This window comes from Apis cerana, linkage group LG10 (genome assembly GCF_029169275.1).
Source record: "Apis cerana isolate GH-2021 linkage group LG10, AcerK_1.0, whole genome shotgun sequence".
In the NCBI taxonomy this organism is placed as follows: domain Eukaryota; kingdom Metazoa; phylum Arthropoda; class Insecta; order Hymenoptera; family Apidae; genus Apis; species Apis cerana.
Window position 1 is genome coordinate 6597252 of NC_083861.1, and position 25796 is coordinate 6623047.

Genomic DNA, 25796 nt, shown 5'->3' on the forward strand with positions numbered 1-25796 from the left:
AGATCTATAATATAATAATACAGTATATATATATTCCAACAGATAGTTTCTACTCTATAAGTAGGCAGAACCAGGGAAGATTTTAGAAAAATTTTTATTTTGTCATCCTTGTCATCGAAGCACCGGGAGTACTGTCAAACAATACTTTAAATAAATTGTTGTCATTAAAGGGTAAATTAATAGATCGACATGGGAGACGGGAAGAAGGGTGAACGACAACCATTATTAAAAAACGAAAATGTCACTTATAGTTCACATGCCAGCGATTTCGTAGGTAAATAATACATAATCTTGTTCACGAAAGAATTAAGTTTATTTAATCCGATTGGTTATTGTTACCTATTACATTCTACTGTAGATGAAGCTGAATCAACAGTCAGTACAGTATCTGCAATAGGTCCTGATGAAGTACCACCTCCATATGAATCAGGCAATCAATGTGGAATGCCTATGGTTACTTGCAGAGTTTGTCAGGCTATGATAGATATTTCTGGTAAAAGAGATCAACATGTTGTCAAATGTTGTCAATGCAATGAAGCTACAGTACGTTCTCAAAATAATTTAATTCACTGCAAAACTTTATATTAAAATTAAGAGTAATAAATATTTTTTAGCCCATAAGAAATGCACCACCTGGAAAGAAATATGTTCGTTGCCCATGTAATTGTTTATTAATATGTAAGAGTTCTTCACAACGTATTGCTTGTCCAAGGCCAAACTGTAAACGTATTATTAATCTTGCTCCAAGTCCAATTACACCACCTGTTTTATCTATGCCTGGAATGTGTAGGGTATGCTGTGCTCACTGTCATGATACATTTTTGGTAAGAGATTAAATAAAAAATTATATATTTTGATATAATTACATTATAAATACATATATTATTAATACATATATTATTACATTTATTAGTTTAATACCTTGAATAATGCTTTGGCTCGATGTCCACATTGCCGAAAAATATCTTCTGTTGGACCAGATTTTGCTAGGGGTCGAGGTATTGCATTCATTATTGTTGGAATAATAGCCTTAGTAATTGCAATAGCTGTGACTGTAAGTATATATTTTTATATCATTTTATATTTGTAAAATTATATAATAATTATTTAAAATAATTTATATATGCTTTAAAACAAATTATAATTAGTATTTTTTTTATTTTCAGGTTGGAACACATACATATGTGAAAACTAGTGGTGGAATTTATGTTGCTTATGTTGGTAAGTGAAAAGAAAATCTTTTTATAATTTCAATAATTATCAAATAAATATAGAATATAGTATATCTCAATGGACATATATATGGACATATATTTTTAAATATTATTAAAGTAATAAATTATTTATTTAGCTTCTTTTTAATTTTATTTTCAGGTGCATTTCTCCTGGCACTTTTGTGTTTGGGACGCAGCATTTATTATTGTACAATGAAAATTAGTATGATAGAAGGTCCTATGTAATATCCTAAATGACAATCAATTGCTGATATTTTAAAATCAATTCCTCTAACATCTATGTCGTATAATAATATATTTAGATCAAATGTTTATAGTAATAAAATGACATATAAGTCCTGTTAGGACAATACTTGGTAGATATATACATCCTTACACATGCATATGTAAGTTTTTATTGCTAATATGCAACATTCTTACATATACATATGCAGATGTACATGTTACGGACAAAGAGAATGTGTAATAAATGTATGACACTTTCTCACATAAGATAATACATCACAAAAACATAAAAAGTACTAGAAAAGAATGGGGTATCCATTTTAAAAACAAAGGATTGTTCCTCTGCACTTTTATATGTACAAGCACAGGACCAAGATAACAACCCCATTATATTGTTTTCATATTTGAATGAAAATATACTATATATGCTTTCTACATTGCAGTAAATATACAAAATGCACATAGATATATATGCAAATAAAACATTCTTGCATGAATATTATTCCAATTGTAAACAGCTATACATATAGCTATATATTATGTTTGCAATTATGAACTTGCATTGTCATATGAATATCTTTTTAAAAGAATATAATGTTTTGAAAGACATTTTTGAATTTATGTATTATTTGACATGCAAGTAAAATTATATAAAATATATATGTTGAGAATGTTACTATCTATTTTATTACCATTGCATAATCAAAATTATTAAATTATTTTCCTACATATAACATTTTTTTAAAAAAAATTTGTAAGAATTTAATTTTTGATAACTGAAATTTCAATTATTAAATAATTGCAACAGATAAATTGCTCTTTTCAGACATATATATGAAATAAAAGTAAATTAAAATTAGAATTTTAATCTTATATACGTATTTCAGCATGTACATTTTTACAGCGTAAGATATGTAAAAATATGTAAGTATATAAAATATGTGATGTTATTATAATTAAGTGATTCATTATATAAAAGAAAAATAATAATTCATTCTTTTCATTTTGTAACGTTCCTGTTTACAAAATTATTTATGTAATGCTTTTTATAATCTTAACAGTATTTTTAAACCTTAAAATTTAAACTTAATTCTTTGACAATAAATAATAATTGTTACAAAGTACAGTTAGTTCATTCATTCTTGTTGTAAACTTGACTTAAGCTTTTATCTAATATCTAGTAACTTTATGCATTTATACATTACATACATGTTACATGTGTGTAAATGCTGTTTACCGCCAAAACATAGTATGATCATACCAATAAAAAAGTATTATTTATTATTCAAGAATATTAATCAATTTTAATACTAAATACAAATAATGAGTTTTTATTATTTTATAGAGATGGAGAAATTGAAGAATGGGCTATTATTGAATTACAAGGTGATTTAAAATTTCAATCTGTGGACGTCACAAATAAATATATCGGAGACTTGCACTTTTCAAAATCTGGTATGCCTATACTTATAATTGGGATTCATGTATTACATGGAAAAGAAATGGAACTTCCAAAACCATTTGCAGTTTTAACTAAAAAAAGCAATGAAATAATTGATAATACTGGTACTTCTGAAAAAAAAACGGAATATATTGTTACAGCAATCGTAAAAAAGAAATTAATTTTTAAATCAAGACCAAAACCTATCATAACAAATGTTCCAAAAGGTAATTAACATAATAAAACATAATAAACATAATAAAAATAAGTGGTATCTAAATGAAACAATTGTTTTTATAGACTTGTATAAATTAAATATTATAATTATTGATAAATAAATTTACATATATTTAAAAAACATAATTTTATTATTTTTTAGACAATTAATCTTACTTAAAAATAAACATTTTAAATTATAATGTATAAACATTATAAAATCTAATCCTTCATTTCTCCTTCTTCATCTTCTTCTTCTACACCTCTTATATACATTACATTATTACATCTGATTAAAACTTCACCAAGATTGCCAGTACAATTTCCATCTATATGTTCCTCTGTATTAGCTAATTGTAAGTTCATATATCCATCGACAGAAACAAGATAACCTTTATATTCGTGACCCCATTTTAATTTTACCATAACAGGTTTACCTGTTAAACCATTTAAAAATGGTTTTGGATTTATTGGCATTGTAGCAGCCATTGTGTTGTATTTTTCTTTAATTTCTACGAAAAATATTACACAATGTACATGTTAGAAATATCTAAAAATTTAATATAATAATATAATGATAAAAAATAATTATATAATATTTCGCAAAAATAATTTAATTTAAATAAGAATAAAAAAATAACAATCTGACTAAAACTTAAATATAACTAAAACATAAAAAAACTTAATAAATATGATATTTAATCTTAAGGTTAAGTTTATATATAAATATTAAAAATATAATAAAATTTATGTAATTTAAGTTTTATTTAATTCATGAAATTATTTGTTATTTATAACAAAAAATTTCATACAAATTTGTACTTACATGTTTAAAAAATAATATTGAAAGAAGAAATTTTGATCTCCTTTAAACTTTTACAAAAAAACACGATGCTTTAGTTTCATGCGGTCTATTGTATTAGAAATGGCTGTTACTATAGGAAAATAACCTAAACTTGTCAAATCGCCTATAACTTTCGAAATATTTTGTATTATAGATTTTATATTATTTATCTAATTTTACATATATATTATACGATTTAATCAAAAGATTTATTAATAAAATTAAAAAAATAAAGTTATAAAAAGATATCTTATTTTAATTTGTTTACAATAAGAAATTTACACTTCTTGGAAGCAATTGTAATTGAAAATGAATATTTTACCAAAGAAAAGGTATAATTAAAAGTGATTCATATCTAATAATATTAATATTTTATATCTATAAAAATTATACATATTATTTTTTTTAGGTGGCATGTACGTACTAAAGAAAATATTGCTCGCGTACGGCGGGATGAAGCAAAAGCTGCAGAAGAAGAAAAAATTAAACAAGAACGAGCTGAAAAAGCAGTAAGTATAAATGAGGACAAAGAAAATTATTGTTAATTATTAATTAATTATTAATTGATTATGTAATCATGAGATTTATCAATTTTCTATTAGGAAGCTGAAGCTAGAATTAATCTTTTGAGAGAAAAAGCTAGATCAAAATATGATGGACGAACAGAGGCAATAAAAAGTACAACAAATGCCTCTTCTTCAAAATGGAATCATATTAATTTTTTTGCTGAATTAGAAGAAGGAAAACTTGATTATAATAAACCTAATGTTGAACATGAAAAAGAGAAAAAAGAAGAGAAAGAAAAATATGAAAAACAAATTGGTTATCTTACATATCTTGGACAAGATACTAATGAAGCAACAGGTAAAAAATGTTGGTATGAAGAATTACCTAAAAGATTAAGAGACACTGAGAAAGATGTAGAAGTACAAATTAAAAAAAAATTATTGGATGATCCTATTCATGATATACAAAAATATTTGAACATTATGGGAAGTACTTCTGTAGAAAAATCTTCAAAAATTAAATCAGAATCTGTTAAAAGAAAAAAAGATAATCTAGATGAATATGATTCAGATCATAAAACATATTTAAAAAAACACAAACACAAAAAATCTAAAAAACATAAGAAAGAAAAGTATAGAAATAAAGAAAAACAAACAGCAGAAAGACCAAATATAAATATACAAAAATTGAGAGAAGAAAGATTGTTAAGAGAACAGAGTGAAAAATTAAGAACAGAAGCTTTATTGGCTAAATTAAGAGGAGATCCAGTTCCAACAGTAACTCCAAAAACTCCCCCTAAATCTACTATTAAACAAAAATATAATTCACAATTCTTTCCCGAAATTGCTAGACAAAATGCTGAAAGAACCCCTAATATGCATCTAATGAGAGAACAATAAAATGTAAGTTGATTTTTATTATTATAATTATGGACTAAATATTTTTATGTTGAAATTGTTATTTATTTTTTATTACAATTATGTAAATATCAATATACAATTACATATATATATATATAAAACTTACATAGAATCTTTGTCCAATTGTTGATACTAACAATAAAATAATAATTCAGTTATTAAATAAGATATAATTCATTATGGAATATCCCAAAAGTATTTTTATTTTATAAAGTGCAATAAAATACAAATAAAAAAGAAAAGATATTTAAATCGTTATTGAATGAAATACCAGATATCCCTCGTAAATTTACTAAATTATGCTAAATTCCGCGGTATCACGTGATACAAGATGGTGGAATATCACGGGTCTCATGGATAATGTATTAAAATTTGACGTTTATGTCATTTTTTCAGTATTCTTGTTCATCACTTGACTTAAATTCTCTGCTCGTAAGTAATACTTTTTACTTATATATATATATATTAATTATTTCCATTCAAGGTAAAATTAAAGTCCTATTTGAAATTTTCAACCAGACTTGTAGAACGCGCGAGTTACTTTTGTATAACGTGATTTTCGAATTTGAACAGCTGTGAATGTACTTAATTACGAAGAAATGACAATTTATAAAAGTTTCTATTTTTCATCTAAGAAATATAATAAATTGACTTCAATTATTGTAAGAAAAATTACATTTTTAAGTCATGTTACAAATCGACCTTAAGATAACCTCTTCACTAATTTATATAAACATCGGCACTTTAAAAATATTATTATAAATAATGTATTTATTTTGTACATATTTTAAATATAAAATATCTACGTTTATTATAGTTTATAAAATATCTGTAATAAAGGTAATGTATAATCCAAGTAAACAATCAATTTTAAAATAACCTTTTTATACCTTTACTACTATACTATTCTTTATATATAACCTCTAATATAATATCTTTATTTTTTAATATCTTTATTTATTCAAATATAAGTATATTATTATCTTATAATTTTTAATTTTTATTTATAAATTATGTTTAAGAACTTTTTACAATTAAAAAAGTTAAAAATAAATATTTAACTTTTTATTTGTAAATACTAATATTTATATTTGTATTATAGGCAAAATGTTACTATTAATTTAAATATCAAGTACTTTTACGATATGATTTAATTAAATATAATCACCATGAATGAAGAAAGAAATGTTGAAGATTCTTCATATCTAAGTTATGAAATAAATGGCACTAGATATATTTTGCAAACTGTATCAGATCCAGCTATAGATATAACAAAAACTGCATCAACTAATCAAGAGCAAAGTACAATAAATATTATAGATGAATCACAAGTAGCAAAAGAGGATGAATCAATTTCTTTAATTTGCTTAGATGGTCAGGTTTATGCATTTCAAAATGGAGAATTACAAGAATTAGATTTTAATCAAATAATAGATGAAAATGAATCTCAAAATAAAACAGTGTTATTGACTAAAGAAGATGATAATTATGAATCACAGTTTATTACTAATGAAGGATTAATAATTGAAAATATTGATGAACATTCTCAAGAACAATATGAAATTATTGTGGGACAGAATGAAAAAAATTTGATTATGGAAAAACATAATGTAAATGCTAATGATTTTGTAGAAGTTGTAACAGCATTCAAATGTAAAATCTGTACTTATACTACTCAAGACAAAACACAATTATTACATCACTTTCAAAAAACACACGTAAATCCTAAAATAGATATAGAGGTGAGTTTTAAAATTAATTTTTTATTTATAAACATTTATATTGATATTACAATAATATAAATTTTACAGGTAAAAGAAGAGTCTAAAAATATAGATGAAGTAAAATTATTATATATGTGTGGAGAATGTTCTAATTGCTTTCCTTCTATTGAAGATTGTAAAGAGCATATGATAAATGTAATTATTTAACATTTTTTAAACATTTTCTTATATATAGAAAATAAAATATGTATAATATGTATAATATTAATAGAAAATAAAAATGTAAAATAAAAAATAAAATGTAAAAATAATTATAATAATATTTGTTATTTTAGGATCATCAATTAACAGACACAGGTGCCAATAAAGGTGGTAAAGAAAATATAACAGATGATTCAAAAGATTCTGGATTATTAGAGTGTATAGGACAGAGTGTTGAAAATAATGATATAAAACGTCAAGTTAAAATTCAAAAACCTTTAAATTCTGAATATATGCTCAATAAAAAAATGATTGAATTAATGGAAAGAAATATAAAGTATATATATCTTTATTATAAGAATTTTAAAAGCATATATATTTCATTTACTTATTTATAAATTTTATTAGGTGTTCATATCGAGGATGTCCTTATAAATTTTCTACAGAAGAAACAATGCAACAACATGCTCTTTGTCATACAGAATCACAAAACGGAACAGCATTTAAATGTACCGTTTGCCGTGATATGAAATTTACCAAGTGGAGACAATGCAGCTTACATTTATGGAAAAAACATCAAATTGGTAAATATCTTATATCAATATATGAATAATGATGCATTAAAATATATTTATTACTAAATTTTTTTTTAGATATAGGTTTATTTACTTGTAAAATATGTAAAGCATATAAAAGTGCTACAATGGTGAAACTTTTAACTCACATGCGTGTCCATAGTGAGACTCGTGAGTATGAATGTTCAGAATGTGGTAAATGTTTTAAACAAGCCAGTCAATTGCGTAATCATAGAGTTATGCATTTGGATCGTAAAACATTGGAAGTAACTCGATGGTATACATCGAAAAAATGTGATATGTGTGGAAAGACTTATGCAAATTCCAAATGTTTAAAAAGTCATATTCAAGCAGTACATTCAAAACTACGACCTTATGTTTGTAATGTTTGTGGGCATTCTAGTGCTAGGAAAGCAATGTTGCAAATGCATTTACGGCAACATACTGGCGATAAACCATTTAGTTGTGAACTTTGTGAATACAAAACTGGAGATCACAATACATTGCGACGTCATATTATGCAACATACAGGTTTTAGACCTTATAAATGTCCTCATTGTTCTTATACTGCAATACAAAGTAGTAGTTATAAAAATCATTTAAAATCTAGACATCCCTTATTGTCTGGTTTATTTACATGTGATCTTTGTCCTTTTAAAACTGTTAAAAATCAAAGTTATATACAACATGTAAGAGATCACGAAAAAGGATTAATCAAAGCAAATATGCAAAAGAAAGGTAAATTCTTTTTTTATTATTTTATTATTAAAGGTTTTTTATTATCATGTAAATATCACTATAAAACTGTATAATTTTTTTTAGATAGTGAAAATGTTGAAGTTTTTCCTGGTAATATCGCAGCGGCACAATTAATTTATAGTTGCTTAGGTGCCTTTTCAAAAGTGGGAGATACTTTAGAAGCAAACTTAATGTCTTCCTCAACATCTGCAGATGGTACATCACAAACAATTACAATACAGATACCATCAAAACATCTTGAAGGTTCACTGCCAACAAGAGAAAATGAAACTAAAAATAATTCAACAATTGAACAAGAAGATGAAGAAACAATGCATTGTTTTTTAAAAATTCCAAGGGAGGAAGAAGAAAGTATAGATACTGGTGGTATAACTATTCCTGCAGAACCTGAAGAATCGGGTGCAACAACAATTAATGTTGATACATGAAAATATAGAATATGTTAAGAAAAATATTTCTATACATTTAAAAACAACCAGAAATTTATACTTCAAAAATAATTGAAGAAATGCTAGTCACGCGTTACTTAGAAGGTATGAGAATCAACTTGTTCTTTTTTAAAGAAATGCTAGAATTAATGTATTAATTTTTTAAATCATAATTGTGATACTATTTTTGGAATTGTATATTATATCTGCAAAAACAAACTTAATAATTCGAATGTTTTGTTTAAAAAAATTAAATTTTGTACATTATTTTAAAGAAACGAAAGCATGTATATTTTCAATCAATTAATCGCAATTGATGATTCTACGTTCATATTTGTTCAAAAAAAGCTTTATTTGCTCTAAAATAAGTTTTTATGGTTGAAAAAAAACTAATTTTGAGATTTTTTATTTTAAATTTTATTATGAATATAATTTATTATATATTAAAACACATTTAAGATTTTGAATGTATTTATTGATAATTAATAGGAAATTAGTAGAAGTGTACATAAAAATTGTAAAATAATAATCTGGAAACCGTTATATAAAATGTAAATTACAATGTTTCGTATAGTTTACAATATGATTAAAATAATATTTTACATGATGGACTAAAGAAAAGTTCTCTAGTCTTTTTGACTTAATTAATCATCAGGTAAAAATAATACTTATTGCTATGGAAGATTGAATTTATGATTCTTTTAAAAGATTTTACATATTAATTATTGGATTTCACAAATATGTCTCACAAATTGAAATTTGAGTATCAATTTGCTTAAGTGCGAGATTTGTGAAAATGGTAACTAATGTGTCATATAAACATATTTTTTAAAAATCCAATAGAAAGTTTAAAAAATAGCTAAGTAAATTATAGTATATAACGGCGTTTTATATGCATTTTGTAAAAAAAAATGTGAAATGAAATAAAAAATACTGCTTTTCAGAATAGCCTAAGCAAATTGATACGAGTTATTATTTACAGCTAATTATCCATAAAATGTGAGAAGCTCCTTTTTTTAAGCAGCTGTTACGGATCTTCTCGTAAATTACACATCATATCACAACTAACAATCCCTGGGCAGTTCGCCATAATATGCCGTTAAAGCTATTAACTTTTTGTCCAGAAAGTTCTGCTCCACTTCTACACCACCACCTACTCCGGCTAACATGGCAAGCTGTAAATTTGTATATGTGTATAAAAAGACAAAGCAATTATTGTAGAATATATTATAAAATAATATAGAATATCAAAATTTTTTGAATTTTATGAAATTATAAAAATTTACCTGCATAGTATCTACATTTCTAGGTAGAAAGTAGGCCACATGATCTGTGATTTTTCTTGCTATATTAAATAAATTTTCTCCACCAATGGGATGCATAATATTATTGAGATCAAAAGTTTCATTCTTAGCATATCCTGGTCCTCCCCATGGTGGACTTAGAAATACAACATCTGCGATTAACTTTGATGCGAGTGTAAAGAAATCTCCAACAATAAATTCTATTCTGTCATCAACACCATAAATTCGAGCATTATTTCGAGCGAGTTCGATTTTAACTGGATCTATGTCTATCGCTAATACTGTGAAAAAAAATATTATGAATTTGTGTATTAACTATTTATATATAAATAGTATATATAATAATAGTATAATATAAATGAACATACCTCTTTCACACGTGAAAGCAAATTGTATAGCATTTCCTCCTGCACCGCAGAATGCATCAATTATAGTATCGCATTTACATCTTTCGGCTATATGCTCGGCAATTTTTTCTGGTGTTACGGAAAACCAACTTTCTATAAACAAATATTTTATTATAAAAATTAAAAAATTACTGATATATACATACTAGTAAATATATCTTTCAATATAAATTTAAAATAAATTTTCATATATACTAATATTAAAGAACATACCACGATCCAATTTAATGCCTTGATCAAATTTGCTAAATAAACGATATCTTTTTAACCAATATTTTATTAAAGTTTTATCATTATCTATTTCTATTGGAAGGCTTATATTTCTTTTAGATTGTTTCTTTCGTTTTTTCTTTAAGGTTTTTTTTATACTATCTTCATCTGATAATTTCATATTTTGTATTTCGTTGTTACTATGATTTTCATCTATATCCATATCGATATTTAATGCATCAAAGTTTTCATTATCTTGTTCAGGAAAATGATCTTCTGATACACACTTTGTAGAATCACTCGTTTCATCTTGATCAAAGTATATATTATCATTTTTGATACTTTGAAAAACATCATTCTGATTATCAAATATGTTTAATGTATCATGAACATCATCAAATTGTTTTTTATCTGCTCCTGAATCTATTGAACTTGTGCTTGGTTTACTAAATACAAATCGTTTTGTTTGCAATTTTTTCTTAAGACTACGATCACATTCATCATCAGAACTTGATGTAAATTGTGCTGTGTAGGAACCTTTTTCAGAGGGTTGTGATTCTGTTATTGCTGATGGCAAAACAGGACAATATGATAAATAATGTTTCACCTGTAAAATAAAATAAAAAATAAAGTCTATCTATATGTTTTTGCTTTATGAAAAATTTTATTTACTTTGTCTATAGTGTTAGTAATTTCCACTCCATTATCATCAAAGTATATATGCTTATTTGCTGGCTTGGATCTATAATATTTCATTTTTAATTGTCTATTTTGTAACCTAATATTTTTTTTTCTATATACTACTTCTCCTTGGAAATTTGATTGCTCGTAATTTTCGTTGAAAGTATATCCCATCAATGAAAATGCTTTTTTTACCGATTCTAAACCTTCTCCTGTCTCCTCATATTCAGCTTCATGACTAAAAAAAAATACTCATAAATATTACATTAATATTATTGTATTGAAAAATTAAAAACAATTTATAACGCGACACACACACACACACACACACACACACACACACACACACACACACACACACATTATACCTTCGTTTTAATATTATAGGTTTATCTTCGTTAGGATCATCTCCATCTCCTCCATTAGAATATATTTTTTTAATACTATTATTATCATTAGAAATAATTGTGCTATTTTCATTTTGTACGACTAAAGTTTGATTAATTTCTTGTTCAACTTCTTGTGAACATTCCATTTCATTAATTTTTTCATTTTTATCTGCATTAGGTTCATTTTCTATTGATTTTACTATTAAATTTTGAATAAGCATTCCCACTGATTCCATAATTAATCGTTTCTTTTTTGTTTTTTCTTTTTTAGCATAAGAAAAATTTTTATTAGATACATTTTTACTTTCAGAAATTTTATTAGAAGTATCTATTTCTTTTTGTGTAAAGTCTTGATCTATACTTTCATCACTTTCTTGTTCTTTCATATCTATATCATTATGTTCCTGATTATAATTTTGATCACTCATAATCTCAGATTGCTCCCTTTTGTATTTTTCTATAAATAATTTATAATGATTTTGATACTCTATTTGGAAATTTTCTTTCCATAAATGTTGCCAATACTTATCAGTATCTTCTGAAGCATATTCTTGATCAGAACTCGTATTTGTTATATTGCTTTCAATGGAACTTGTTACAGAACTGATGAGACTAGATGAATTTGTAGAAATGGAGTCACAACTAGAACTAGTAAGAGTCATTTTTGTAACATTTGTCATAGAATCTGATGTTGCATTTGTCTTTGCTATTGACTCATTAATAGAATCACATCTTGTTAAAAGTCTTTCATCTTCTGCATTAGATTGCTGGTTATAACTTTCTTCCATACTAAATGGACTTAATGGATTCCAACCATCTCCAGTTTCTGGTGATGTTTCAAAATTTGTTAATTTTTTTCTATTATCTTCTGCATCTTTATCACTTACTTCTTGTTTACTTACATCATCAAACGAAAAATTAATACTATAAGTATCTTTTGCTTTTATTTCATTGTCATCAATATTATTAGTTTTGCTAAATATTCCTTCAAAATTTGAGCGATCAAGTTCACAATTTCTATGTGCTTGACTAGGAAAACATGTATTTTGTTCTGAAAATTTTTCAATAGCTTCTTTCATTTCTAATTTTTCGTCACTTATTAAATGTACATTTTGTTGTAAATATTCTGGATTTATATAATCTGCATATTTTCTAATCCAAGTTGTCCAAATTATGCGTTCACCATTTTCAGACCAATATTTTTCCCATGCAATATCCATTATACTCTTAGTTTTAGAGTACATAGAATAATATGGATAATCACGAGATTTATGGTTACACTTGTATTTAAGTGTAACATCTTCTTTATAAGATTGTGATGTACCATCATTCAAAGAAACATTTTTAAATATATTATGTATCTCAAAATCTTTGTCTTCTAAATTACATAATGGATTTTCTACATGAAATTCATTTTCATTACAAATGGATGGATCATAACTTAAAACTTCGATACTATTTGTAAGATGATCTGATGAGTGAATGTTTATTATTTTAGATTCAAATTTTAAGTCTTTATCTTCTTGGTGCTGTACAAATATATTCACTTTATCAAATTCATCTTCCAGTTCAGTCTCTGTAGTTTGAAAAGTCTTTCCATATGATGCCAATAAGTTTTGTATGCTTTTAGCCTCGTGTTGATCATGATATTCAGATAGGTCTGCACCTGAATCTGATTGATGCAGACCCAGTTTTTGCGTGAGGGAATGTGCAGTAGGACGATGAGCCGAATCACGAACAGAGTCATGTTCATCTGTGGAATAATTGTTGTCTGTGTGTGATGCACTGCAGTAACAGCTCACTGGTTCTTCCTAATTTTAAGGAAGAAAAAATATGCTTTCGTTCAAATATTATTCAATACAAAAATTTGATACATATATCAAGTTACACTGGATTAACTGAAAATAACTTATAATAAATAAAATAAAACAAAAACATTCTTACATCATGTTTTTCAATAGATTGTGTTTCTATTATAGACCTTTTATGAAGGTCTAACATTTCTTCAACACAATCACCTTCAACATCTTCATCTTCACTACCATCCTCTAGAGCAAGGACTGTATAAACTTCTGGATTTCTAAAAATAAAATAAAATTCGTTAATAAAAATCTACATATTATATTATTCTTGTATTATATTTATCTTATAAAAAATAAAGAAAATTCAATTAATATAAAAATATTATATGATTATTTCATGTGATACAAATTGTTTATTTTCGATTATACTTATTTCATAAATAAAAAAACAAGCATTTAGAAGTTGAAAAATTCCTTGTAAATATATTTGTTAGAAAAATAATATTACCATGTTGTTAACAGATGTTGAATAAAGAAAAAATTGAATAAAATTTTCAAAAAATATATTATGACCTAGCTCGTATTTGAGTGGGTGTCAAGGTTAGGTCATGTGTCACACCACTGATCGATAAGCAAGTACTACCTTCAATTTTCCAAGAAATAATAAGTATGCTACGGCTATAGAATATAGAAATGAAATTGCGATATTTGATCGAATAAATGACTCATATTTTTGAAAGTGTATTTACCGAATAAATACTCTGCTGCAAAGACAATAAATGTAATTATCAGAGTCAGAAGACTCTGCTTGTTTTGCGATGTACACTTCGGCTAAAGGTTCCCAAAAACGGTCACTCATGCCGACAGAAGTATTTAATTGACTACTTGCTCGTGAATCGTCACAACACCCACATGTCTCACGCTCAAATTTTTATAACTCCCCCGTGTAAAAACAATCCGCCATTTCTTGAACAGCACACCATCGTGAAGTTGCTTCTGATTATCATCATATTATAACACGTTACAATGTTCAATCGATAACTATTGCTTTTGGTTAAATTTAATTTGCTTTCGAGAAATATTTATCAAGAATAATTATATTTATATTATATATTATAATTATACTCTTTCGTTAGAATAGATAAAGACATTTTTTAGATATTAATTTGCCATAATTTGTCTATAGTCACATATCAACAATAAATAATAAAAAAAGAAATATATTTTATGTATAATATATTGCATATAAATTTTTTATAAATTATGTATTACATCTATATATTTTTATATACACTTTATCATGTATAAAAATAAATATACATACATAAATATTAAAAATATTATAAATATAAATATTAAAAATATATATACATATATATAAACAAATTTCTGTTTTCTTTATTATTTATTTTTATATTCCTCATATATTCCTAGTTAAATAATTTTTAAGTTTATTTAGTACATTTCTTTTATAAATTCCATTCTAATTGTCGACAAAATATATTTTATCGATAAATTAAATTTATAGTTATAATAAATAAAATCGAATTTAAACCCCTACAATTTTTCGTATAAAACCATTTCTATATTTTTCTTGAATATTTATTATATATATAATATTACTTTTATATATTTAATATATTTTATATATATTTTTATTTTATTATAATTGTATTTTGTACATTTTTTTTTGAATATATATACATAAATATATTTTTCTTTTTCATATTCATGAATTTTATTTTTTTTTCCTTTTGCCAAAAAATTTCCTTCCTCTAACTTTTTCAATTAAAAAAAAAAATTTTTTAATTCAAAATATTTGGATTTTTTAAATTTTTCAAAAAAATAAATAAGTATTTCTAAATATAAAATTGTTGCACTTCTTATTTTTCTCACAAAATATTGAAGAAATATTTAAATTTTGTCGATAATTTAAGAAAAGAAAGAAAATAATAAATTTAATACCAGTGGCGCCATCTCGCGTTTGGATTCACGAAGCTCCGACTTGTTACTAGCATAACATGACATGCAAGGAGGTATGCGAAGTCATAGAGAAGGAACGCAATATTGTGCAAGAAGGACAGAGAACATTTAAAAATACGCTACATGGAAAAATCATTAATTACTCGTTTTTTACTGAAAATTTTTGTACTTTTAAGCATGCATAATATAGTTAGAACTCCAGACAACTTTCCCATATCAATTTTAACACGAAATTCTCTTTATTTATTTAATTATTAATAATTAACGCGTAATACGTTTTAATACATTGAAGACGCCATTATGGAAATTCATTAATTACTCTTTTTATACTAAAAATTTCTGCACTTTTAAGCATGCATCCTGTAGCTAGAACTTTCGACAAGCTTCCTATATCGATTTTAATGTAAAATTATTATTAATTATTTAATTATTAATAATTAACGCGTCATATGTTCTAATATATTCTAATACGTTAAAGAGGTTATATTGAAAATTTATTAATTACCCGTTTTCTACTAAAAATTTCTGCACTTTTAAGCATGCATCCTGTAGCTAGAACTTCAAACAATCTTCTTTTATCAATTTTAATGTAAAATCTTGTTAATTATTTAATTATTAACGATTAATGCGTCATATGTAAATTAATGTTACCGATACGTAACGCATTTTTCATTAATTTCATATTATTATAAGATATATTTCTATAAATGAATATATGTACCTTAAACGTTGTTTCCTTCTTTATATTCATATATAATTTTTGTTCGTAATCTTCCTGTTATTTAAATAAATAAATTAATTGTTTATGATTCGGTTACCGACGGGATATTTGCGATCGCAACGTTCTTTACAATAATTGCTAATAAATATTTAATGACGAATAATTTTACATTAAAATCGATATAGCAAGCTTGAAAGTTCTAACTACAAGATGCATGCTTAAAAGTGCAGAAATTTTTAGTAGAAAAAGAGTAATTAATGAATTTCCATAATAGCGTCTTCAATGTATTAGAACATATTACGCGTTAATTATTAATAATTAAATAAATAAATAGAATTTCGCATTAAAATTGATATGAGAAAGTTGTCAGGTGTTCTAGCTTTAAAATGAGAGCTTAAATATATCGAAATTTTTAGTAAAAAACGAGAAATTAATGATTTTTCCATGTAGTGTATTTTTAAATGTTCTCTGTCCTTCTCGCACAATATTGAGTTCCTTTTCTATGACTTCGCATACCTCCTTGCACATCATGTTATGCTAGTAACGAGTCGGAGCTTCGTGAATCCAAACGCGAGATGGCGTTGATGTCGAAATCTTTCTGATAGGTACCTTACTTATCGGCAAAATGCATTTTATTAATAATTAAGATAAAATAAAAATTTGCATACATTCGTTACTTTATAAATTTTGCACAAAACAAACAAATATTTCTAAATATAAAATTGTTGCACTTATTTTTTTCACAAAATATTGATGCAGTATCTAAATTTTGTCAATAAATTAGGAAAAGACAATAAATAGAAAAATTTAGTATCGGTGGCGCCATCTCGCGTTTGGATTCACGAAACTCCGACTCGTTACTAGCATAACATGATATGCAAGGAGGTATGTGAAGTCATAGATAAGGAACACAACATTGTACAAGAAGGACAGAGAACATTTAAAAATACGCCACATGGAAAAATCATTAATTACTCGTTTTCTACTTAAAACTTCGATATATTTGAGCTCTCATTTTAAAGCTAGAACTCCAGGCAATTTTCTCCTATTAATTTTAATGCAGAATTCTTTTTATTTATTTAATTATTAATGATTAACGTGTAATACGTTCTAATACATTAAAGTCGCCATATTGAAAATTCATTAATTATTCGTTTTCTATTGAAAATTTCTGCACTTTCAAGCATGCACCTTGTAGCTAGAACTTCGGACAAGCTTCTCGTATCAATTTTAATGTAAAATTCTTCGTCGTTAAATATTTATTATCAATTATTATAAAGAATGTTGCCATCGCTAATATCCCGTCGGCAACCGAATCATAAACAATTAATTTATTTATTTAAATAACAAAAAGATTATGAACAAAAATTATACATGAATATAGAGAAGGAAACAACGTTTAAGATACATATATTTGTATTTAGAAATAAATCTTATATAATCAGAAATTAATGACAAATACGTTGCATGTCGATAACGTTAATTTGCATATGATGCAATAATTATTAATAATTAAATAATTAACAAGAATTCTACATTAAAAATGATACGAGAAGTTTGTCCGAAGTTCTAGCTACAAGAGGCATGCTTAAAAGTGTACAAATTTTTAGTAAAAAACGAATAATTAATGAATTTTCAATGTGGCCTCTTTAATATGTTAAATATATTACAACATTTGACGCGTTAATCGTTAATAATTAAATAATGGAAAAGAATTTCGTATCAAAATTGATATAAGAAGCTTGTGCGAAGTTCTAGCTACAAGGTGCATGCTTGAAAATGCAGAAATTTTCAATAGAAAACGAATAATTAATGAATTTTCAGTATGGCGGGTTTAATGTATTAGAACGTATTACACATTAATCATTAATAATTAAATAAATAAAAAGAATTCTGCATTAAAATTAATATGAGAAAATTGCCTGGAGTTCTAGCTTTAATATGAATGCTCAAATGTTTCGAAATTTTAATTAGAAAATGAATAATTAATGATTTTTCCATGTGGCGTATTTTTAAATGTTCTCTGTCTTTCTCACACAATGTTGTGTTCCTTCTCTATGACTTCGCATACCTCCTTGCATATCATGTTATGCTAGTAACGAGTCGGAGCTTCGTGAATCCAAACGCGAGATGGCGTTAATGTTAAAAACCTTTTAATAGCTATCTTACTTATCGGTTAAATGCATTTCATCAATAATTATGGTAAAATTAAAATTTGTATATATTTATTACTTTTTAAACTTTTCAAAAAACAATTAAATATTTTTAAATATAAAAGTGTTGTACTTCTTATTTTTCTCACAAAATATTGATGAAATATTTAAATTTTGTCGATAAAATAAGAAAAAAAAAGGAAATAATAAGTTTAATACCAGTGGCGCCATCTCGCGTTTGGATTCACGAAGCTCCGACTCGTTACTAGCATAACATGATATGCAAGGAGGTATGCGAAGTCATAGAGAAGGAACACAACATTGTGTGAGAAAGACAGAGAACATTTAAAAATACGCCACATGGAAAAATCATTAATTATTCATTTTCTAATTAAAATTTCGAAACATTTGAGCTCTCATATTAAAGCTAGAACTCTAGGCAACTTTCTTATATTAATTTTAATGCAGAATTCTTTTTATTTATTTAATTATTAATGATTAACGTGTAATACGTTCTAATACATTAAAGCCGCCATACTGAAAATTCATTAATTATTCGTTTTCTATTGAAAATTTCTGCATTTTCAAGCATGCACCTTGTAGCTAGAACTTCGCACAAGCTTCTTATATCAATTTTGATACGAAATTCTTTTCCATTATTTAATTATTAAGAATTAACGCGTCAAATGTTTTAATATATTTAACGTATTAAAGACGCCGTATTGAAAATTCATTATTTACTCGTTTTTTACTAAAATTTTCTGCACTTTTAAGCATGTATCTTGTAGTTAGAATCTCAAATAAGTTTCTTCTATTAATTTTAATGTAAAATTCTTGTTAATTATTTAATTATTAATAATTGATGCATCATATCAAATTAACGATATAGACATGCAACGAATTTTTCATTAATTTCTCATTATCTAAGATTTATTTCTAAATACAAATATATATATCTTAAACGTTGTTTTCTTTTCTATATTCCTATATAATTTTTGTTCATAATCTTTTTGTTACTTAAATAAATAAATTAATTCTTTATGATTCGGTTGCCGACGGGATATTCGCGATCGCAACATTCATTATAATAATTGACAATAAATATTTAACGACGAAGAATTTTATATTAAAATTGATACGAGAAGCTTGTCCAAAGTTCTAGCTACAAGATGCTTGCTTAAAAGTGCAGAAATTTTCAATAGAAAACGAATAATTAATGAATTTTCAATATGGCGGCTTTAATGTATTAGAACGTATTACACATTAATCATTAATAATTAAATAAATAAAAAGAATTTCGCATTAAAATTGATATGAGAAAGTTGTCTGGTGTTGTAGCTTTAAAATGAGAGTATAAATATATCGAAATTTTTAGTAGAAAACGAGAAATTAATGATTTTTTCATGTGGCGTATTTTTAAATGTTCTCTGTCCTTCTCGCACAATATTGCGTTCCTTTTCTATGACTTCGCATACCTCCTTGCACATCATGTTATGCTAGTAACGAGTCGGAGCTTCGTGAATCCAAACGCGAGATGGCGTTGATGTTGAAATCTTTTTGATAGGTACCTTACTTATCGGCAAAATGCATTTTATTAATAATTAAGGTAAAATAAAAATTTGCATACATTCGTTACTTTATAAATTTTGCACAAAACAAACAAATATTTCTAAATATAAAATTGTTGCACTTATTTTTTTCACAAAATATTGATGCAGTATCTAAATTTTGTCGATAAATTCCCTTTTTATTGTTCTTTCGCTCTTTTTTTTCTAAGTAGAATGACAATTTCGATCGAATTTTCTCTTTAATCCTCGCAGATTTTTCCAATTGTGTCCGATTAGAACTAATCCGACTTTGCGAGGAAGAGGTATTGATAAATTTGGGGAGGAGAAGAATTGACAAAAAGGAGAAGGAAGAATTGATAAAAATAAGGAGGAGGAGGAATTGATGAAAATAAGGAAGAGGAGGAATTGATAGAAATAAGGAGGAGGAGGAATTGATAAAAATAAGGAATTCATAGAAATAAAAAAGAGGAGGAATTGAAAAAATATCGGACAATTTGTGCCCCTCCTTCAAGTATTGCTCGAAGTATAATTACACAAAGTGGTTAAAAACACGATCTTCTTTTCCAGGAATTTTGGTCAATGATGAAAAGAAAAAAAGAGAGAAGGAGAAAACGAAAACGGCGTTAACATGAGAAAAAAATGGCACATGCGTGAAAAAACATATGATATTGATAAATATGAAGAAACAGGAGAAATTGATAAAAATGAAAAAAGAGGAGAGATGCTGTTTTCTTTTCTCTCATCTTTTATTTTTCTTTTTTTAATATTCTTTCGCTCTTTTTTTTTCTAAGTAGAATGACAATTTCGATGGAATTTTCTCTTTAATCCTCGCAGATTTTTCCAATTATGTTCGATTAGAACTAATCTGACCTTATGAGGAAGAGGAATTGACAAATTTGGGGAGGAGAAGAATTGATAAAAATAAGGAGGAGGAGGAATTGATAAAAATAAGGAGGAGGAGGAACTGATAAAAATAAGGAAGAGGAGGAATTGATAAAAATAAGGAGGAGGAGGAATTGATAAAAATATGGAGGAGGAGGAATTGATAAAAATAAGGAGGAGGAGGAATTGATAAAAATAAGGAGGAGGAGGAATTGATAAAAATAAGGAGGAGGAGGAATTGATGAAAATAAGGAGGAGGAGGAATTGATAAAAATAAGGAGGAGGAGGAATTGATAAAAATAAGGAGGAGGAGAAATTGATGAAAATAAGGAAGAGGAGGAATTGATAAAAATAAGGAGGAGGAGGAATTGATAAAAATAAGGAGGAGGAGGAATTGATAAAAATAAGGAGGAGGAGGAATTGATAAAAATAAGGAGGAGGAGAAATTGATAAAAATAAGGAAGAAGAGGAATTGATAAAAATAAGGAGGAGGAGGAATTGATGAAAATAAGGAGGAGGAGGAATTGATGAAAATAAGGAAGAGGAGGAATTGATAAAAATAAGGAGGAGGAGGAATTGATAAAAATAAGGAGGAGGAGGAATTGATGAAAATAAGGAGGAGGAGGAATTGATGAAAATAAGGAAGAGGAGGAATTGATAAAAATAAGGAGGAGGAGGAATTGATAAAAATAAGGAGGAGGAGGAATTGATAAAAATAAGGAGGAGGAGGAATTGATAAAAATAAGGAGGAGGAGGAATTGATAAAAATAAGGAAGAGGAGGAATTGATAAAAATAAGGAGGAGGAGGAATTGATGAAAATAAGGAAGAGGAGGAATTGATAAAAATAAGGAGGAGGAGGAATTGATAAAAATAAGGAGGAGGAGGAATTGATGAAAATAAGGAAGAGGAGGAATTGATAAAAATAAGGAGGAGGAGGAATTGATGAAAATAAGGAGGAGGAGGAATTGATGAAAATAAGGAAGAGGAGGAATTGATAAAAATAAGGAGGAGGAGGAATTGATAAAAATAAGGAGGAGGAGGAATTGATAAAAATAAGGAGGAGGAGGAATTGATAAAAATAAGGAGGAGGAGGAATTGATAAAAATAAGGAAGAGGAGGAATTGATAAAAATAAGGAGGAGGAGGAATTGATGAAAATAAGGAAGAGGAGGAATTGATAAAAATAAGGAGGAGGAGGAATTGATAAAAATAAGGAGGAGGAGGAATTGATGAAAATAAGGAAGAGGAGGAATTGATAAAAATAAGGAGGAGGAGGAATTGATAAAAATAAGGAGGAGGAGAAATTAATAAAAATAAGGAGGAGGAGGAATTGATGAAAATAAGGAAGAGGAAGAATTGATAAAAATAAGGAGGAGGAGGAATTGATAAAAATAAGGAGGAGGAGGAATTGATAAAAATAAGGAAAAATAAGGAATTCATAGAAATAAAAAAGAGGAGGAATTGAAAAAAATATCGGACAATTTGTGCCCCTCCTTCAAGTATTGCTCGAAGTATAATTACACAAAGTGGTTAAAAACACGATCTTCTTTTCCAGGTATTTTGGTCAATGATGAAAAGAAAAAAAGAGAGAAGGAGAAAACGAAAACGGCGTTAACATGAGAAAAAAATGTTACATGCGTGAAAAAACATATGATTAAATAAAGGATATCGGTGCCGTGAGATCGGAAGATTGAAAGAAAGGCTGAGAAATTGGTAAAAATAAAGAAGAGGAGGAATTGATAAATTTGAGGAGAAAAAGTAAATAAAAATAAAGAGATGGAGAAATTGATAAAATAAGGAGATGGAGGAATTAATAAAAAGAAGGAAGAGGAGGAGGAATTGATAAAAAGAAGAAAGAGTATTGATAAATATGAAGAAACATAAGAAAAAAAAAGGTACATGCGTGTAAAAACAAATGATATTGATAAATATGAAAAAACAGGAAGAATTGATAAAAATGAAAAAAGAAGAGAGATGCTGTTTTCTCTTTTCTTATCTTTCATTTTTCCCTTTTTATTGTTCTTTCGCTCTTTTTTTTCTATATAGAATGACAATTTCGATCGAATTTTTTCTTTAATCCTCGCGGATTTTTCCAATTGTGTTCGATTAGAACTAATCTGACTTTACGAGGAAGAGGAATTGATAAATTTGGGGAGGAGAAAAATTGACAAAAATAAGGAGAAGGAGGAATTGATAAAAATAAGGAGGAGGAGGAATTGATAGAAACAAGGAGGAGAAGGAATTGATAAGAATAAGGAGGAGGAGTAATTGATAAAAATAAGGTGGAGGAGGAATTGATAAAAATAATGAATTCATAGAAATAAAAAAGAGGAGGAATTGAAAAAAATATCGGACAATTTGTGCCCCTCCTTCAAGTATTGCTGAAAGTATAATTACACAAAGTGATTAAAAACACGATCTTCTTTTCCAGGAATTTTGGTCAATGATGAAAAGAAAAAAAGATAGGAGGAGAAAACGAAAACGGCGTTAACATGAGAAAAAAATGGCACATGCGTGAAAAAACATATGATTAAATAAAGGATATCGGTGCCGTGAGATCGGAAGATTGAAAGAAAGGCTGAGAAATTGGTAAAAATAGAGAAGAGGAGGAATTGATAAATTTGGGGAGAAAAAGTAATTGATTAAAATAAAGAGATGGAGAAATTGATAAAATAAGGAGATGGAGGAATTGATAAAAGGAAGAAAGAGGAGGAGGAATTGCTAAAAATAAGGAGGTGGAAGAATTGATAAATATAAGGAGGAGAAGGAATTGATAAAAATAAGGAAGAGAAGGAATTGATATAGCATGTTATGTTACACTAGTAACGAGTCGGAACTTCGAGAATTCAAACGCTATATGCAACAGGTATTAAATTTACTATTTACTATTTATATAGGTATTAAATTTAAATTTACTATTTTTTCTTTTTTTAAATTATTGACAAAATTTAAATATTTCATTAATATTTTGTGAGAAAATTAAGAAATGCAACAATTTTATCAATTATTTTCCCTCCTTTTTATCAATTCTTCTTGTTCTCTAAATTTATCAATTCCTCCTCCTCCTTATTTTTATCAATTCCTCCTCCTCCTTATTTTTATCAATTCCTTTTCCACCCTAAATTTATCAATTTCTTGTTCTAATTCTTAAAATAAACAATTTTATGTACATAAAAATAAGGAATCGATAAATGGGTGCAAAAGGAATTGATAAAAATAAGGACGAGGAATTCATAAAAATAAGAAAGTAGTGGAATTTAAATTTGGGGAGGAAAAGTAATTGATAAAATATAAAATTGTTACACTTCTTAATTTTCTCACAAAATATTGATGAAATATTTAAATTTAAATTTTGTCGATAATTTAAGAAAAGAAAGAAAATGATAAGTTTAATACCAGTGGCGCCATCTCGCGTTTGGATTCACGAAGCTCCGACTCGTTACTAGCATAACATGATATGCAAGGAGGTATGCGAAGTCATAGAGAAGGAACACAACATTGTGCAAGAAGGACAGAGAACATTTAAAAATACGCCACATGAAAAAATCATTAATTACTCGTTTTCTACTTAAAACTTCGATACATTTGAGCTCTCATTTTAAAGCTAGAACTCTAGGCAACTTTCTTATATTAATTTTAATGCAGAATTCTTTTTATTTATTTAATTATTAATGATTAACGTGTAATACGTTCTAATATATTAAAGCCGCCATTATTGAAAATTCATTAATTATTCGTCTTTTATTGAAAATTTCTGCACTTTTAAACATGCATCTTGTAGCTAGAACTTTGGACAAGCTTCTCGTATCATTTTTAATGTAAAATTCTTGTTAATTATTTTATTATTTACAATTAATGCATCATATGTAAATTAACGTTATCGACATGCAATGTATTTTTTCTTAATTTCTCAGTATATAAAATTTATTTCTAAATACGAATATATGTATCTTAAACGTTGTTTTCTTCTCAATATTCATGTATAATTTTTGTTCATAATCTTTTTGTTATTTAAATAAATAAATTAATTGTTTATGATTCGGTTGCCGACGGGATATTCGCGATCGCAACATTCTTTATAATAATTGATAATAAATATTTAACGACGAAGAATTTTACATTAAAATTGATACGAGAAGCTTGTCCAAAGTTCTAGCTACAAGATGCTTGCTTAAAAGTGCAGAAATTTTCAATAGAAAACGAATAATTAATGAATTTTCAATATGGCGGCTTTAATGTATTAGAACGTATTACACATTAATCATTAATAATTAAATAAATAAAGAGAATTTCGCATTAAAATTGATATGAGAAAGTTGTCTGGTGTTGTAGCTTTAATATGAATGCTCAAATGTTTCGAAATTTTAATTAGAAAATGAATAATTAATGATTTTTCCATGTGGCGTATTTTTAAATGTTCTCTGTCTTTCTCGCACAATGTTGTGTTCCTTTTCTATGACTTCGCATACCTCCTTGCACATCATGTTATGCTAGTAACGAGTCGGAGCTTCGTGAATCCAAACGCGAGATGGCGTTGATCTCAAAAATTTTTTAATTGTTAGTTAACTTATCGGTAAAATCTACTTTTTCAAAAATTTATGGAATGAAAAGAAAGAATATT

General features: G+C 26.5%; 6 protein-coding genes across 9 annotated transcripts; 4 read left to right on the forward strand and 2 right to left on the reverse strand.

The window, feature by feature from the left end:
- Positions 1 to 47: 47 nt before the first annotated feature.
- LOC108001187 (type 1 phosphatidylinositol 4,5-bisphosphate 4-phosphatase) lies at positions 48 to 2136 on the forward strand. The gene is made up of 6 exons (XM_017062086.3): positions 48 to 274; positions 359 to 543; positions 615 to 824; positions 914 to 1054; positions 1167 to 1221; positions 1375 to 2136. Exons 1-6 carry the CDS (start codon positions 190 to 192, stop codon positions 1458 to 1460), a joined length of 762 nt encoding a protein of 253 aa, XP_016917575.1. The 5' UTR covers positions 48 to 189; the 3' UTR covers positions 1461 to 2136.
- A 444-nt stretch (positions 2137 to 2580) lies between these two features.
- On the forward strand, positions 2581 to 3259 carry LOC108001186 (chromosome transmission fidelity protein 8 homolog). The gene is made up of 2 exons (XM_017062085.3): positions 2581 to 2731; positions 2806 to 3259. Exons 1-2 carry the CDS (start codon positions 2649 to 2651, stop codon positions 3134 to 3136), a joined length of 414 nt encoding a protein of 137 aa, XP_016917574.1. The 5' UTR covers positions 2581 to 2648; the 3' UTR covers positions 3137 to 3259.
- LOC108001184 (small nuclear ribonucleoprotein F) lies at positions 3251 to 3606 on the reverse strand. The gene has a single exon (XM_017062082.3). The coding sequence runs from the start codon at positions 3604 to 3606 to the stop codon at positions 3340 to 3342; it is 267 nt and encodes an 88-aa protein (XP_016917571.1). The 3' UTR covers positions 3251 to 3339.
- A 483-nt stretch (positions 3607 to 4089) lies between these two features.
- LOC108001183 (leukocyte receptor cluster member 1 homolog) lies at positions 4090 to 5551 on the forward strand. The gene is made up of 3 exons (XM_062080985.1): positions 4090 to 4293; positions 4371 to 4470; positions 4564 to 5551. Exons 1-3 carry the CDS (start codon positions 4271 to 4273, stop codon positions 5365 to 5367), a joined length of 927 nt encoding a protein of 308 aa, XP_061936969.1. The 5' UTR covers positions 4090 to 4270; the 3' UTR covers positions 5368 to 5551.
- LOC108001182 (zinc finger protein 569) lies at positions 5232 to 10996 on the forward strand. Of its 3 annotated transcripts, XM_062080968.1 has the most exons (8): positions 5681 to 5820; positions 5908 to 6228; positions 6491 to 7130; positions 7200 to 7307; positions 7448 to 7650; positions 7722 to 7897; positions 7967 to 8626; positions 8711 to 10996. In XM_062080968.1, the coding sequence occupies exons 3-8, from the start codon at positions 6558 to 6560 to the stop codon at positions 9073 to 9075; spliced, it is 2085 nt and encodes a 694-aa protein (XP_061936952.1). In that variant the 5' UTR covers positions 5681 to 5820; positions 5908 to 6228; positions 6491 to 6557; the 3' UTR covers positions 9076 to 10996. The 3 variants fall into 3 exon arrangements, with proteins under 3 accessions (XP_061936954.1, XP_061936952.1, XP_016917569.1); XM_062080970.1 differs by lacking the exons at positions 5681 to 5820; positions 5908 to 6228 and adding an exon at positions 5232 to 5370; XM_017062080.3 differs by lacking the exon at positions 5908 to 6228 and having other exon boundaries at positions 5684 to 5820.
- LOC108001181 (trimethylguanosine synthase) lies at positions 9529 to 14871 on the reverse strand. 2 transcript variants are annotated; one of them, XM_017062078.3, is made up of 8 exons: positions 14618 to 14871; positions 14011 to 14146; positions 12046 to 13877; positions 11669 to 11915; positions 11000 to 11603; positions 10748 to 10879; positions 10362 to 10660; positions 9529 to 10250 (listed from the first exon to the last, which is right to left on the reverse strand). In XM_017062078.3, the coding sequence occupies exons 1-8, from the start codon at positions 14725 to 14727 to the stop codon at positions 10140 to 10142; spliced, it is 3471 nt and encodes a 1156-aa protein (XP_016917567.1). In that variant the 5' UTR covers positions 14728 to 14871; the 3' UTR covers positions 9529 to 10139. The 2 variants fall into 2 exon arrangements, with proteins under 2 accessions (XP_016917567.1, XP_061936945.1); XM_062080961.1 differs by lacking the exon at positions 14618 to 14871 and adding an exon at positions 14377 to 14541.
- Positions 14872 to 25796: the final 10925 nt, after the last annotated feature.

Excerpts from the sequence above, each read along its gene's own strand:
- LOC108001187 (XM_017062086.3), top strand. The coding sequence starts at position 190 with ATGGGAGACGGGAAGAAGGGTGAACGACAACCATTATTAAAAAACGAA. Across the intron at positions 275-358 it reads ACATGCCAGCGATTTCGTAG|ATGAAGCTGAATCAACAGTC; the intron begins GTAAATAATACA and ends ATTCTACTGTAG. Across the intron at positions 825-913 it reads ACTGTCATGATACATTTTTG|TTTAATACCTTGAATAATGC; the intron begins GTAAGAGATTAA and ends TACATTTATTAG.
- LOC108001186 (XM_017062085.3), top strand. The coding sequence starts at position 2,649 with ATGCATTTATACATTACATACATGTTACATGTGTGTAAATGCTGTTTA. Across the intron at positions 2,732-2,805 it reads ATGATCATACCAATAAAAAA|AGATGGAGAAATTGAAGAAT; the intron begins GTATTATTTATT and ends ATTATTTTATAG.
- LOC108001184 (XM_017062082.3), bottom strand. The coding sequence starts at position 3,606 with ATGGCTGCTACAATGCCAATAAATCCAAAACCATTTTTAAATGGTTTA.
- LOC108001183 (XM_062080985.1), top strand. The coding sequence starts at position 4,271 with ATGAATATTTTACCAAAGAAAAG. Across the intron at positions 4,294-4,370 it reads AATATTTTACCAAAGAAAAG|GTGGCATGTACGTACTAAAG; the intron begins GTATAATTAAAA and ends TATTTTTTTTAG. Across the intron at positions 4,471-4,563 it reads AAGAACGAGCTGAAAAAGCA|GAAGCTGAAGCTAGAATTAA; the intron begins GTAAGTATAAAT and ends ATTTTCTATTAG.
- LOC108001182 (XM_062080970.1), top strand. The coding sequence starts at position 6,558 with ATGAATGAAGAAAGAAATGTTGAAGATTCTTCATATCTAAGTTATGAA. Across the intron at positions 7,898-7,966 it reads ATGGAAAAAACATCAAATTG|ATATAGGTTTATTTACTTGT; the intron begins GTAAATATCTTA and ends ATTTTTTTTTAG. Across the intron at positions 8,627-8,710 it reads AGCAAATATGCAAAAGAAAG|ATAGTGAAAATGTTGAAGTT; the intron begins GTAAATTCTTTT and ends AATTTTTTTTAG.
- LOC108001181 (XM_017062078.3), bottom strand. The coding sequence starts at position 14,727 with ATGAGTGACCGTTTTTGGGAACCTTTAGCCGAAGTGTACATCGCAAAA. Across the intron at positions 13,878-14,010 it reads AATCTATTGAAAAACATGAT|GAAGAACCAGTGAGCTGTTA; the intron begins GTAAGAATGTTT and ends CCTTAAAATTAG. Across the intron at positions 11,916-12,045 it reads CCTATAATATTAAAACGAAG|TCATGAAGCTGAATATGAGG; the intron begins GTATAATGTGTG and ends ATTTTTTTTTAG.